Source organism: Paecilomyces variotii (genome assembly GCF_004022145.1).
Source record: "Paecilomyces variotii strain CBS 101075 chromosome Unknown C8Q69scaffold_11, whole genome shotgun sequence".
NCBI classification, from domain to species: Eukaryota; Fungi; Ascomycota; class Eurotiomycetes; order Eurotiales; family Thermoascaceae; genus Paecilomyces; species Paecilomyces variotii.
Window position 1 is genome coordinate 709,767 of NW_021167150.1, and position 15,026 is coordinate 724,792.

The window sequence follows — 15,026 nt, forward strand, 5'->3', positions numbered from 1 at the left end:
GCGGGTAAAAAGGTCTAGAGTAAAGTACAGTAGAGGCAAAGAACTACGTGGATGTTTCCATGTCGACTCTTCTGTTTGGTTGAATACAGTAGGAGGGTCGTAGCAGAGAGGGGAGGGGGCCTGAGGAGGTAGTCAGTTCTATTTCTCTCCCGGCATTCGCTGCCTGATAGTTGATGTTTCTGGTTGTTCGTTTTTTTCTTTTCTTCTTCCTTTTTTTTCTGGTAACCAAAAAAAAAGGCGAAAAGCTTCTTTCTACAGTTTCGCCTCGAGTGGACTGGGTCACTCGTTCTTTCGTTTCTTCGCTCGTTATCCCCAAGGTTAGGGCATGTAGGATTCATTCCGCTCGCGATTCTCATCAGCTTGAGTCGCACTGCAGTAGTCGGTAGCAGGTCACTGCCCGGGATGTTCTTCGCAAAGATGCAGCACTCAGTGCTCGTGATACTTTCGTTGCTGAGTGTGACGGCGCTATGTTGGCCCTATACCGAGTCGCTCGTTGACTATAATTTGAACGAAAATAAAACCGCTACGGGGCCGATTGATTACTGGGGTGAATGGCCGGATCACGATTATCATCCATCGCCCGATAACTGGCGCTTCCCAATATATACGATCTTCTTGGACCGCATAGCCAACGGTGATCCGACGAATGATGACATTAACGGTACCTCCTTCGAGCATGTGCTGGACTCGAATCAGATGCGCCATGGAGGCGATCTGGTCGGTCTGATTGATACGTTGGATTATATCCAGGGAATGGGCTTCAAGGTGTGTTTTCGTTTCGTATTATCTCATTGTTTCTGTTGCTGATCAAGCTAGGCCATCTACTTCGCTGGAACGTACTTGATGAACCTGCCCTGGGCCTATGATGGTTACTCCCCGGTTGATACCACTCTGCTGGACATGCATCACGGTACCCTTGCGGATTGGAGACGGACTATTGATGAGATCCACAAACGGGATATGTATGTTATCGTGGATAACACGCTGGCAACGTATGTATACATATCCCCAGAATCAAATCGGGTTATATTATAAGCTAACGCCATGGACTTCCGGCAGACTGAGCAACCTCATCGGTTTCAAAGGCCATCTCAACGACTCAGCCGATTTCAAAGCAAACGAATACGAAGTCGAATGGATCACGGACAGACAGTATGTCGACTTCAAGTTCTCAAACGAGTACAATGAAACGTGCAACTACCCCAAGTTTTGGAACGAGGACGGCTACCCGTTGACTACCGGCGGTGTCCAGGACCTGAAGGGCTGCTATAATAGTGACTTCGATCAGTACGGAGAACTGGAGGCTTTCGGCAACTTTCCTGACTGGCAGCGTCAACTTACCAAGTTCGCTTCGGTGCAGGATCGTCTGCGGGAGTGGCACAAGCCTGTTCGCGATATCATCACGAAACATTCCTGCATTCAGATTGCTAGTCTGGATGTCGATGGGTTTCGTTTTGACAAGGCCGTACAAGCAACCCTCGAGCCCCTGGGTGATATGACTGCTGTCTACCGTGAATGTGCAAAGAAATACGGCAAGGACAACTTCTTCCTCCCTGGAGAAATCACCTCTGGAAATACCTTTGGTAGTCTGTATCTCGGTCGCGGCCGTCAGCCAAATCAGCTTCCTGCCTCCGCTGGCGCTGGTGTCAAGATCACCAATGATTCAGACTCGTACTTCCTCAGAGAAGACGGGCACCAGGCGTTAGATGCCGCCGCCTTCCACTATACGATCTATCGTTCGATGACCCGTTTCCTAGGAATGGACGGTAACCTGGTCGCCGGTTTTGACTTGCCCACGGACTTCATCGAAGCTTGGAACGGGATGCTTGTGACAAATGACTTCCTGAATGCTTTCACAGGCGAGCTGGACCCGAGACATATGTACGGTGTCTCCAATCAGGATAACTTCCGCTGGCCGGCAATCAAGAATGGCACAGAGAAGTATCTCCTTGGTCTTTTCATCGTCACGTTGGAGCTCCCTGGAATCCCACTTATCTTGTGGGGTGAAGAACAGGCGATGTACGTCTTCGATGCCACTGCCACGAATTATCTGTTCGGCCGGCAGCCCCTGACATATCAAACCGCCTGGTGGACGCATGGCTGCTTCAGTCTGAACACGACGAAATTCTACGATTTCCCTAATGACAAGGGACTGAACGGTTGCAACGACATCACGGTCACGTACGACCAGCGGAACCCGGCTCACCCGCTGCGCAATATCATGAAGCGCATGTTCGAGATTCGGGAGCAGTATCCGGTGGCCAATGACGGTTTGTATTTGGAGACGATATCCCAGCTTACAAAGAACGTTTATCTGCCAGGTTCATCGGGAACTCCCACAGTGACCGGTCTGTGGTCGGTATTGCGAACCTACTTCCCAGGAGTCCAGAAGCAGGCTACCGGCGATAGCAACAGCACCTTTTGGCTTGTCTACCATAACGACAACAAAACAGTTACCTATGGCGGCGACTGCGACAAGACGGATACCGCGCTGTTGGCACCGTTCAAGTCAGGGACGAAGCTCAAGAGTGTGTTCTACCCTTACGACGAGATCACTGTGGGTGCTGGTCCCAGCCAGAACAACACCAATGACTACGGATGCATTTCTAGCATGAAATTGCTGCCATGGGAATACCGCGCCTACGTCGAAGCCGAAAACTTCGTTGATCCCGGTCCTACTGTCACCGAGTTTCTGCCCGGTCACGATGCCCGATTGCTATCTTCGACAGATAATGGTGAGACTATCGACATCCAGCTTGGATATTCACTTGAGATGGACTGTGACGGTATCACCAACGCAATCTCTCTCAACTCCACGACAGAAAAGGGTATCACAGCCTCTCTTGATACGTCAAGCGTCAACTGCACCAAAGTCACTCCGAGGACGACCAGTAACAATTACGTTGGAGAGATACCCACCGTCTGGACATGGTCCGCCAAGCTGAACAATGTCCATCACGGAATCCACCAGCTGACGGTCAAGAACGTCTCGACGACGTCCGGCGTCCACACGAATGCTGTTGATCGGTTCTTGTTCCGTGTCGGAAGTCAGAATAATCCCCTGCTGTCTCCGTTTGCCAATTACTCCACCAGTCTTGTACACAAATCCGACGATGGCAGTTTCTATATCGAGCATGCTGCCGCTGGAGCTGATCAGTTCCGATACTCCACTAATTTCGGTCTGACCTGGTCCGACTGGCAGGCATATAAGGGTGGCAACACGACCGTCGAGATCACACCTTTCACCGGTACAAAAGCTCAGAAGTGGGAGGGAACTCACATCCGCGTGCAGTACTTCTCGAAACTCACCGGCAGCAGTGATTATGTCCAGGAAGGTGATTATGGCTGGAAGGACGGCGTGCCACGACGATTCCCGAATATGTTCTGGAACGGTCCGTACAACCAATTCGGCTACGATGCAGGACTGCCTAACAAGATGAGATTCGACACCGAGGAGCGTCGCTGGAAGTTTGATTTCGTCTATGAGTGGCCGGCTGTGGGACAAATCAGTGTCTGGGGATCTGATAAGGATGGCACGCCCGATCAGACAGCAGTATATGGGGATGTCGATAACTCGTCGGTCGTGCAGAGGCTCCCCCCGTCCTATCTATCGTCCAACGTGATCAACATGACCCAGTTGCCTCCATTCCCGCATCTCGGCTGGACCATCTCGCTTGACGACAGCAACTTGAGATATGAGCTGATTCCAGTCGGGTCTGGATGGGCCCAACTCGTGCTATACGTTCTCCTCTGGGTCATCCCGGTTCTCATGGGTCTTGCCGGAGTGTTTATCTTCATTCGGACTTTCTACCGCGTTAAACTCAACCGGGATGGCAACGTGGCTGCAGAAGACAAGCTGCCTCTCTTGTTTTGGCGCAAAGTTCGAGGAAAGCTCGGCAGAGATGATTCCATGGACGGTGCATTGTCTGAGAAAGCTCTGCCGCCAACGGAAATTGCTATCGCGGCGGCCCCTGAGCGTCGGCGTACGGTGTTGATTGCCACGATGGAATACAACATTGAAGATTGGAAAGTCAAGGTCAAGATCGGTGGTCTAGGTGTTATGGCACAGCTCATGTCCCAGAATCTGGGCCACCAAAACCTCATCTGGGTGGTTCCGTGTGTCGGCGACATTGACTATCCTCGGGACTCTCCAACTGAGCCATTTGTGGTCACTATCCTAGACAAAGCCTACTTGGTCAACGTTCAGTATCATGTCGTCGGCAACATCACCTACGTCTTACTCGACGCTCCTGTTTTCCGCCAGCAGACCAAGGCAGAGCCCTACCCTCCTCGCATGGATGATCTCGACAGCGCAATCTACTATTCAGCGTGGAACCAGTGTATCGCAGAGACAATCAAACGTTTCCCTTCAATCGACCTCTACCACATCAATGATTTCCACGGATGTCTGGCGCCACTTTACCTGCTGCCGACGCGTACTATTCCCGTCTGTCTATCCTTGCACAACGCCGAGTTCCAGGGTCTGTGGCCACTGAGGAACCCTCAAGAGAAGAAGGAAGTATGCGCGGTCTTCAACCTACCTATCGAAACTGCATCCAAATACGCTCAATTCGGAAACGTGTTCAACCTGCTCCACGCCGGTGCTAGCTATCTCCGCTTCCACCAGCGCGGCTTCGGTGCAGTGGGTGTGTCCAAGAAGTACGGAAAGCGCTCATGGGCTCGGTATCCGATTTTCTGGAGTCTCGAAAAAATCGGCAGTCTTCCAAACCCCGATCCTTCTGACACTGGCGCCCTGGAGGCGGACCCTGACGCTGAGGCTCCTATCCAACCCTACGAAGAGCGCATCAACGACAAGCTGCAGGCACAGAAATGGGCTGGTCTGAACCAAGACCGCAACGCGGACCTATTGGTGTTCGTCGGACGATGGTCGAAGCAGAAGGGTGTAGATTTGATTGCAGACGTTATACCTGCTGTTCTAGCCTCCAGGCCTCAGGTGCAGCTGATCTGTGTTGGTCCCATCATCGATCTGTACGGTAAGCTCGCTGCTATCAAGCTCGAGCGCATCATGGCAATGTATCCCGGTCGAGTGTTCTCAAAGCCCGAGTTCACTGTTCTTCCCCCATACGTGTTTTCCGGTGCCGACTTCGCCCTGATCCCGTCTAGAGACGAGCCCTTCGGTCTGATTGCCGTCGAGTTCGGCCGTAAGGGTGCTCTGGGAATTGGTTCTCGCATTGGAGGTCTCGGGCAGATGCCCGGCTGGTGGTACACGGTTGAATCTGACGCAACCCGTCATCTCCTGCACCAGCTGAGAACTGCTATCAAATCGGCTTTGGACTCGTCACAGGAAACTCGGGAGTCGATGCGTGCAAAGTCCGCCAAGCAGCGTTTTCCTGTGCTTGAATGGATCCAGAAACTTGAAACGCTCCAACGCACTGCGATCCAGATCCACCACGCGAAGAACAAGAGCACAGTGGCGGGCCCGATGCCAGAGTCTCAGAGCTACTGGGAGACGCAGAGCACGCGTTCATCCGCGCCAGAACTTCCTCGATCAACTCAGTCGATGACGGAGAGTCTGGAGACGCCGCCAGGGGAAATGATCCAGCATGCCCAGGAGAGACTTGAAGAGATCCAGGCGGCTGGAGGAGAAGGCAAGAAGAACGGTCTGGGACGCAAACTCTCGCTCGGTCGACGAGCTGGACCTGGCCAGGGCAGAAAGCGTCTGAGCAAGAAACCACCACGCGAGAGCCAGATCTATGACGACGATGAAACCACCGATGCTGACGATGACGGCACTGCTACTCCGCGAGTGAACTATATCTCTCCCGAAGAGGCCATGGACGCTATCAACCACACTCTTGGCTCTCAGGATATCGGCACACCTCGCTGGAATAACAGCACCAACTCGTTGTCGCTAGCTGGTCCCCGGGCGTCTTACTTCACTGTGCCCGGCTCTCCGTACTATATCTCGCGGTCTTCGTCTCCGGCTCCCAGAACACCTTCCGAACTACCATACCAATACCATGCTTTCTCCGGTGACAACACTCCCCTGTCTCAGTCTCGCAATGTCTCCGTGCTGTCCTTGCCCTCGGTCGTCGCCGATCACAAGCAGCCCGTCTTCGAGCTGCAAAAGGTCGACCCAACCTTCACGGACAGCATGGGCCACTTCACACGACGCTTCGAGGAGATGCTCAGCAATCTGAACAAGAAAAACTCCACGACTGACTGCTGTATCGAGACATATCTGATGAAGAGCGAGCGCAAGTTCTTCAACATGTACACTGACGCCCAGCTCAAGAAGCAATCCAAGAACCATCCAGTGTCCGATATCACTGCGGACAGCTTTGTCGAGGATACGCAATACAACCGCGTCTCGCACACCACCGGAAGTTCAGAGTCGCACGAGGAAGCGGATGAAATGGATCAATGGCTCTCTCGTCTGGGATACAAGCGGCCGATGGTGATTCAAAGATTCATGCGACGCCGGATCGGAAACTGGCCTATCTACGCTCTATTCCTCGGTCTGGGACAGATCATCGCGACCAACTCGGCCCAAATCACCCTGCTTGTCGGCCAGGTAGGTGAGACGGCAACGAAGCTGTACATCATCGCGGCGATCTACTGCGTTACCTCGATCATCTGGTGGTTCATGTTCTACCGCTTCCCATCAGTGATCGTCCTCACGCTCCCGTGGTTCATATACGGATTTGCCTTCGTCATCATTGGCGTCTCTCCATTCGGTCTCTCCAGCCTCGGAAGAGGATGGGCTCAGAACGTCGCAGCTGGCGTCTACTCCGCAGCGTCTTCTTCCGGGTCGTTATTCTTCGCCCTCAACTTCGGTGACCAGGGCGCCGTCCCCGTGAAAGACTGGATGTTCCGCGCAAGTCTCATCCAGGGTATCCAGCAGATCTACACGGTCGTGCTCTGGTACTGGAGTTCCAAGGTCACAGCCGCGGAAATCGGAGGCGTCTCCAGCGCGGCTCTGAGATCATGGATCCTAACGGCCGTGACGATGCCCATTGCCGGATTATGCTTCCTCATCGGCATCCTCCTCGCACTGGGCCTGCCCAAATACTACCGTCAATCGCCCGGCCGGATCCTCTTCTTCTACACCTCTCTCTTCCGTCGGCGCATCGTCCTCTGGTTCTTCTTCATGGTCATCATCCAGAACTGGTTCCTCGCCGCTGAATTCGGTCGTAACTGGTCCTTCCTCTGGTCCTCCCAACACGCCAATGCATGGGAGGTCGCCATCCTGGTCGTCTTCTTCTTCATCGTCCTCTGGGTCATCATCCTCTTCATCTTCCGCTACCTATCCAAGGAACACAGCTGGATCCTGCCCGTTTTCGGTCTCAGTATCGGCGCACCACGCTGGGCTCAAACATGGTGGGGAACGTCCAATATAGGCTACTACCTCCCCTGGGCAGGAAGTCTTATATCCGGCTCTCTTGTCTCGCGCTGTCTCTGGCTGTGGTTGGGCGTCCTCGACGAGATCCAACAGGTCGGTCTGGGCATGATTCTTCTGCAGACCCTGACGAGAGTACATGTTTGTTTCGTCCTATTAGCCGCGCAGGCGTTGGGGTCGATCGCTACGATCTGCGCGCGTGGGTTCGCACCGAATAAAATTGGGCCAGGAGATATCTCTCCGAATGTGGGCACGTCACCGACTGCGGTTGGGAATGCTTGGTTCTGGATCGCTCTTTTCTTTCAGCTTTTGGCGAGGTAAGATATATGATATACCCCCCTGTCCCCGCTCCCTTACTTATCCATTTATCCATCTCTATATACATATACCCGTATACGATAACTAACATAAATCCAGCTTCGGCTTCCTCCTCTTCTACCGTCGGGAACAGCTGAATAAACCCTAAACCAAACCAGACAAGACAAAAGACAAGACAAGACACATCTCAACTCATGAACGAACATCCCATCCCATCCATCTATCTATCATATTGTCTGTCTTTTATCAGAAATTATACGATACGCCAAAAAGACAACAAACAACGCCATGCATTTACTTATACCCACGACCCAATCAATGATTACCTATGCATGGCATGACCCATGATTTCGAAACTTGATCTCTTGCTTTTCTGGCGCTTATAACCTCTTACTCACTCACTCACTCACTCAATCGATCGATCGATCTGATCTGATCTCGTCATTTATTATATATCTGGGTGGAAATCTGTTTTATGCTCTCGTGTTAACTCTTGGGTATATATAGTTATAACTCGGAAGGGAAGGAAGTTACGGAAAGAGGGAGTATATATTATTATATATACTTTTCTTCTTTATAGTGGTTTTTTTTTTTTTGGTTTTGGATATGCAGGATTCGCATATGTTTATATTATTGTTGCGTCCTTGCTTGGTTGCTTGGTTGCTTGCGTTTTGTTTGCTGTTGTTGTTGCTGTTGTTGTATATAACCATTGGTATATAACTCGTTCTAGATTTGACGGTGAATCAATCCTAGCTATTGATTGGGATGGATATGAATAGTTAGTTACAAGGCTTATATAAACGAATAGCCCTAAGTGAAATCTGTCAATAAATTGTCCACCGAGTTGCCACAGTATATGTTTGTTATTTCTAATTCTCTCCTAGATATTCTAATACACCAGGATATTTATTCATCTACACATTGCTTTTTCCATTCCGTTCCTCTAATCTCCAGTATCCTATCACATAACAACTAAACAAACCATGCTACATGCCAAATGACAAGTCCCAAAACGCCCGGATGTATCCTGCGCCATTCAATAATGGAAAAATGTATATGTACATGTACATGTAGAGAGGGGTGAGGGTGAGGAGAATTATCATGCGTATGTATCTAAAAAATTTTAGAATCCTGACTTCGCAATTGATCCAACAGAGTTGAATTACCAAGGTCGTCAGAATGAATTCGGATTCGTATCCACGGCAAAATCAAAGAAGCCGTCCTCCAGGATACTGCCCAGACCGAAGAGATTGTCTGCGTCGAATCCAACCTGCATGCCCAGTTCAGGGACGAAGCCAGCGTAAACAGGTTGATCCATTGCCGTCACCATCGGGTATTCCTGACCTGGAGGCGGTTGGAAGGCCGTGGGCTGTTGGGAATAGAGTTGATGAGAGGTCGAAGTGGCCGAGATGCTGGGCGGCGGAGGATATTGGGACCATGTATCTTGCATGGTGTTCACACCGTGTCCCTGATCTTGGGCTAGAGCCGAACCTACAGTAACTCCAGGCCCGTTGATTTGAGGCGGAGGCGGGTACTGCGACTGTTCCTGGGACTGCATCTGGCTCGATCCCGGTCGGTTATTCGCATCCATGGCCACTTCGCTGAGGAGATGAAGAGGCGTGGTACCCGGCTGTTGCTATCCATATCAGCAGCTGGACAAAAAGCAGACATAAAAGAAAACACAACATACTTTATCATGATCTCCCTTCTCAGAGGACCTTTGCTGGCTGCTGCCCTCCCTGGACGAGTCATGGTCCTTTCGCTTCAAGAACCAGTTTTTCAACATACTCAAGACCACGGCAAACTTTGCTACCGTCCGTCCGCCATCATTATTTCCGGCCACTTTGAAGTGTTGAGTAACCTTATCGAGATAGTATTCCACCTTCAAATCGGCAGGGTCAAAGACCTGTCCTAGTCGGCTGTCCTGTGCAGAGGTAGCCGAAAAGAGCTTGATCAGCGCGACCGCCACGTAGGACGTCCGCGCAAAGAATATGGTCGGCAGAGCCAGGATCGTCTTCTGATCCAACGAGCACATGATATCAAGGGACTCATGGATCGATGTCAGACACGAGGTGAGAGCGTCCACATGGGCAGGGGTAGTATGCTCGGTCAGCGCGCCCTCTCGCGCTGACGAGACAAAGGGTGGTCTGAAGTCGTCGATGTTATGATCCACATGCATTGCGATTTCGTGCATGTAGACGTTGAGGATCTGCTCGAAATGCCTCATGGTAGCTATGGTTCATTAGTAATTGCCCCGTCTCAGGAAGGGATGCTGCATACGGGAATAGAATTCTGAAGGGATTTCTCGGCGCCACTGATCCATCTGCTTTTCGAAACCCTTCAGGGCATACTGGACCTTGGGATCATGCAACGACAGACTCGTAACAGGATCGTCCATGGAGAACTGAAAACTGACTTCCTCGCCAATACGGGCCAGCTTCAGCCAGTGCGTCAAAGACCTGTCAGACGGTAGCGCATCCGGGGAATTCTGAAAGATATCGAGACATTCGTCCATATAAGGAGACCACCGCACTAGTAGCGCACGGCGCAGAGCAAACGTTGATCTGGATTCGTCAGCTCACGTTTCATAAACAACGACAAACAAAGCCAACAACATACAGTAAAGCCATAAAATAGCATCCTGCCCACGCTCTCCTCGTCTCGGGAGCATCTGGGTCCAACGAGCTAGCTTTCTTCCCAAGGATCTCCCGCCACACCCCAAACGGCGGTTTGTGCTTTGTCCTTGTCCGCCGGTTCATACCAATATCCATACCCAGGATGGCTGCCATATGGATCAACTGGTAGAACTTGAGCTCCTCGAAATGGTCTGGCGGAGGATACCAGAGACAAGCCACGAGGAGCGCCTGCACAAGCTCGAGAGTCTTTTCGCCCTTGACGAGGACCCGCTCTGCAATGACGCGATAGACAGCGTTGGTCAGTTGCAAGTGGATCGCAGGCTGGAAGGGACTAATCGAAACGGAAAGGATAGCGAGAAAGAGGATCGGCTTCGTCCTTCGAATGTCACCCATCTTCGTGCCAGGTGGGAAAACGACAAAGGGCAGTACAGGTGCCATATCCGCCGCATACCGATTGAACGCCTTGTTCGCTATCTCAACATCCACAAGGCCTTTGTCAATGACGTCCGCAAACTCATGTCCGGCATCTGGCTTCGGTACGAAGATGCTGCTCCACACCCCAGATAAGTCCCCAACGTCGCGCGCCTGTTGCTCCGGTTGCGGGCTGCGAGAACGCGGATTCTGCGGTGCGAGAAAGCCGCCGTAGCCAGCACCCTTGAATTCACCACTATGCTGTCGCTTATTACCCGCCAGATGTGCTGGAGAACCCATGACGGAAGTATCTCTCGACGCTCGACGGTCAACGCCCTGCCGTGGAGGCGGTCCTCCTCCCAGCCATCGTCGCGGGGTCGGCTCCTCAGTATATAGTCGGGGTGTCCCTACCTCCGCCACGGGATTCTGACCGCGCGTCGCCTGCAGACTGGCAGTGAGGGCATCAATCTTCTTCTCCAGCTCCGCGACGCGACTGTCCGTCTTCTTCTGGCGCTTGCGCGTAGGTGCCGTCACCACACACGTCCTGCCAGCCTTTGCACACCGCCGACATGCCCCAGTCGGGTGGTTATCATCCGGTTCGCAGCGGACCTTGAGCTGTCGACAAGCCTCGCACGCGCGCGGGCGCTTCAGATCCCCCAGAGGGTCATCAGGATCGATGTGGTGTTGTTCATGAGACGGCGCGCCTGCAATAGCGGCCGGTTCGCTGGGATAGTAGGAGTGCGACGCATGAGGGACAGCACCGTAGTAACCATGACCGCTGGAGGACGGCGTAGGCGAATGGAATTGATCACTGGGTGAGACATGCGAGGGCACCTCCGGATATCCACCCGTAGTCGAATGCGCAGACTGCGGCGTCGGCTCGTATGCGTGGTGGTGTAGGGCTGGCGAACCGGTTACACCGCCAGTAGTATTGTCGCCGGGAGATCGCAGACGAGGATCGATCTCCATGGTCTCCGCGATACCGATAGACTACAAACAAAACACAGGAACCAGGGATATCGCAGCCACCGGTGATATTCTCCGTGGTGGTCCCACGGGGAAAGGTAAGCGCGGGCGTGGATGGGGGCCTGGGAAACAAAGCGCTCGCGCGCACGTCAGCTTTTCCAATCGAGTATGAATTCATTCACTTTCGAGTAAGATTACTGTGTTCATTCGCTCCCATCCCTGGAGGACGGCCATCTCCAGGGGAGCAGGCGAAACGGTTCGCGCATACACCGGGAAATCCGGGGATAACTCCATCCCAGCAAACAGCAATGCGATTCCATCAAACAACTCACTTTATTTTGCACTCTAAAAGTATATCTACTTATCGGCCGTGGAGCTCGAGCTTCTCGCTTCTCGCGAGTCCCGCTGTGGTCGGCGACACGGTGAATCGGGCGCCGTGGCCCCGATGATCAGATCTGTTTATTATGATTATGATCTATTATCAGAACAGCAAAAACAAGAAGCGTCAGAGAAGATCATCTCAGTGAGGTCAAAGCCCCCCTCTGCACGGGTTGGTGAGCTGAAGCGAACCGATGCAGAAGATCGATGCTGGCCGAGAAGGAGTGGAAGAGAGAATGAACGAACTCGCTGGGAGGAAAAAGAAGTTGAAGTGGTTCAACTTAGCTTCCTCCGTTTACGGCCGGTTGCTCGGCTGTACTGAATGATTCATTTGCTTGCCTTCTTTCTGTCCACATTCTCCTCACGCCAGAGCAGGTGAATCTTTGCGATAAAGAACTTATTAATTGGTTTTATATTCCTCACTAATGGGACTTGTTGCGGATTCCCAGCGCATTTACGAGTGTTTCCCCTCGTTGTTTCGATGGTGCGGGGAACACTTATTCGACCGATTACATCCGCTGTATTATTTATGCTACAGTCACAAATACACCAAATAAACAATATGGGATCATATTGTCGATAACGACCCAGCCAGCCATCGTACACAGATCCAACTCCTAGCTAACAATACCCAATCATTCCTTCCAGGGATAGTAACACGGTGAAAATAACCAAAACGACCGACTTGACGATAACGCTAGAGACAGGGTTCGTGGCTGAAGCAAGAAAAGGATACAAACGCCAGTGGATGCGCGAGGGGCAGTAACAAGGAACAACCAAACTGTCGGGGGCATGTGCCGCGGTGAAGTAACCTCCTATAACCAGAACGACTCCCAAAAGGAACGCATGAGACATATCTACTAGGATATCGGGATAACAATAAAATCAAGAGCCGCTTCCACTGGGGATCCGCTCAGCCAGCTTTGTGGACAGGACACTCTTTCTTCCGTCCAAACCACTCGACAATGCAGCTCTTATGGAATTTGCATAGGCACTCCAGACGCGCCAGTTGCTGCCCGACCTCGTACTCCTCCATGCAGATGGTGCATTCCTGCGGCATACCATCATGGCCGACACAGTCTTTCTCCGTGGCGGTGAACGCGAGCATTCGCATCGGGTGTGGCGGCTGCGACGACGGACTGCCACTATGTGGTGATGAGCGCCCATGGCCCTCGATGCATGCGCGGATATGAGCCTCCCGGGCTTCCTCGCTGGCATCCGGGCCCCGTGGAGGGAGAATGTGGTTGCAGATAGGACAGATATCGCGCTCGTCAACGCGAGGGCGATGCGGGCGAGAGGACTGTCTAGGGCGCAGACCCGTCGAAGACGAACTGGCAATGTCATCCCGGGACGAGTCCCGATGGTGCATGGGCGATGGTCGTGAACCAAATGATCCCAGGAATTGGGATGCCTATTGACTAATTAATTTTTTTGCTCCACGGCAAGACCATCGCCGAGTACTTACCTGTCCCGTGAAAGTACGGGGAGAAGCGTAGGCCGGTGGTGAAGAATCGTGGTTATCAGAATAGGACGAAGCACGATAGCCCAGACCCCCGTATGACGCCAGGCCAGACGTGCCAGACTCTTCAGACTGAGACTATCAACTAGTTAGCAATCATTATACCAAAAGTTCTAGGCGCATGATAATAAACATACCAACATGCCATATCTACGCCTTCGTGCATCCCGATCTGCGGCAGCGGACATGGAATGATGGGGTCTATGCAATGGCTGACTCGCTGTTGACCCCGATCGAACAGCACCATATCCTGGCGGGGGATCAGGGTTCGGGTCAGGAACACATGGATTGCAGAGACGAACTTCGTCGCCACCACCCAGGGCAGGATTAAACGCCAGTTGATCCTCCCCGGACGGCGTTGATTGCTGAGCACCGTCACCGGTCAAATCCGCCACCTGCGAAAAAGCCGCACTGGGAGGAATGAACATCGACGCCGGTCGTCTATTAGGATCTGGCGGCCGCACAATAAACTGACGAGGGATCGTAATCCGATGCGGGGAGCATGCCGCACAGACGACCCGTCCGCACTTGCGGCAGTGATGTTTTCTATACCAGAAGCTGAAATGCGTCCCGCAGATGGGGCAATTGTCCACTTCATCATCCGGCTGCCACCGCGGTAGAATGTAGTCCATATAGTCATTCTCCCGCCTAGTCCGCGGCCACGCTCCGTTCGTCTGTCGAGACGAGGCATCTGGAGACGACAAGATATCAATAGCCGTAGCGCGGGACGAGCCTGGCGCAGCATCCTCCTCGCCCGTCTGAGGCGGCGGTGGGGGCAAAGGTCGATGTTGCAAATCGACCCGACTGCTGGAGCCAGGATCAGAGCCGCTGACGGTCAATGAGCGTCTCCGGGAAGCATCATCCAGACCGCCAGTCAGCCTTCTCTTGCGCTCCATTGCTATCGAGGTTGCCCGTCTCCGATCCAGCTGTCTCCTGTACTGCTCGTCGTTCTCGCCATGCGAGGACCGTATAGAGCCCATTCCACCACCATTTCCCGGTATCCGACTCGAACCGGACCCCGAACCAGCAGGACCGGAAGGCAAAGAATTCACAGACGCGGAGAACGCATCGGAAAAGGAGCTCGACTGGGACGACATGAACCTTCGTAGGGAGGGAGGGGCCGTCGCGGACGAGGAGAGCGGCGGGCGGGTGCGGGTTGAGGATGAGGATGAGGACGACAACGAGGACGACAACTGCGTTGATCTCACAGAAGAAGAAGAGGAAGAAGAGACCAGTCTCCGCCGCTTTGACGACGGGCCGTCATGGACAGCACTGCGCAAGGATGCCAGGGTTGATGCGGCACAGACGATAGCTAATAACTAAACGGGGTCTATCGTGAGAGAGAGATCCGATGGGAAAAGGACCGGAATGAGCGTCCGACGATGTTTCTCTTTTTTCGATGATTCCTCAGAACAGGTCAGACGAGTAAAAGTGTCTC

General features: G+C 52.7%; 3 protein-coding genes across 3 annotated transcripts; 1 reads left to right on the plus strand and 2 right to left on the minus strand.

The window, feature by feature from the left end:
* Positions 1 to 402: 402 nt before the first annotated feature.
* On the plus strand, positions 403 to 7,826 carry C8Q69DRAFT_406560 (glycogen synthase; the record flags this gene model as incomplete). The annotated part of the gene is made up of 4 exons (XM_028628125.1): positions 403 to 765; positions 817 to 992; positions 1,060 to 7,677; positions 7,778 to 7,826. The coding sequence occupies 4 exons, from the start codon at positions 403 to 405 to the stop codon at positions 7,824 to 7,826; spliced, it is 7,206 nt and encodes a 2,401-aa protein (XP_028482675.1).
* A 1,026-nt stretch (positions 7,827 to 8,852) lies between these two features.
* Positions 8,853 to 11,694, minus strand: C8Q69DRAFT_406826 (putative C6 transcription factor; the record flags this gene model as incomplete). Its single annotated transcript, XM_028628135.1, has 4 exons — positions 8,853 to 9,314; positions 9,360 to 9,910; positions 9,959 to 10,242; positions 10,298 to 11,694. 4 exons carry the CDS (start codon positions 11,692 to 11,694, stop codon positions 8,853 to 8,855), a joined length of 2,694 nt encoding a protein of 897 aa, XP_028482676.1.
* A 992-nt stretch (positions 11,695 to 12,686) lies between these two features.
* On the minus strand, positions 12,687 to 14,820 carry C8Q69DRAFT_79531 (putative E3 ubiquitin-protein ligase PIB1). Its single transcript, XM_028634044.1, has 3 exons — positions 13,726 to 14,820; positions 13,535 to 13,666; positions 12,687 to 13,480 (listed from the first exon to the last, which is right to left on the minus strand). The coding sequence occupies exons 1-3, from the start codon at positions 14,683 to 14,685 to the stop codon at positions 12,983 to 12,985; spliced, it is 1,590 nt and encodes a 529-aa protein (XP_028482677.1). The 5' UTR covers positions 14,686 to 14,820; the 3' UTR covers positions 12,687 to 12,982.
* Positions 14,821 to 15,026: the final 206 nt, after the last annotated feature.

What these genes read in the sequence shown, in the direction of transcription:
- C8Q69DRAFT_79531 (XM_028634044.1), bottom strand. Translation starts at nt 14,685, where the DNA reads ATGTCGTCCCAGTCGAGCTCCTTTTCCGATGCGTTCTCCGCGTCTGTG. An exon ending in GGCGTAGATATGGCATGTTG is followed by an intron (nt 13,667 to 13,725) that starts GTATGTTTATTA and finishes ACTAGTTGATAG; the next exon opens with TCTCAGTCTGAAGAGTCTGG. An exon ending in CCCGTACTTTCACGGGACAG is followed by an intron (nt 13,481 to 13,534) that starts GTAAGTACTCGG and finishes ATTAGTCAATAG; the next exon opens with GCATCCCAATTCCTGGGATC.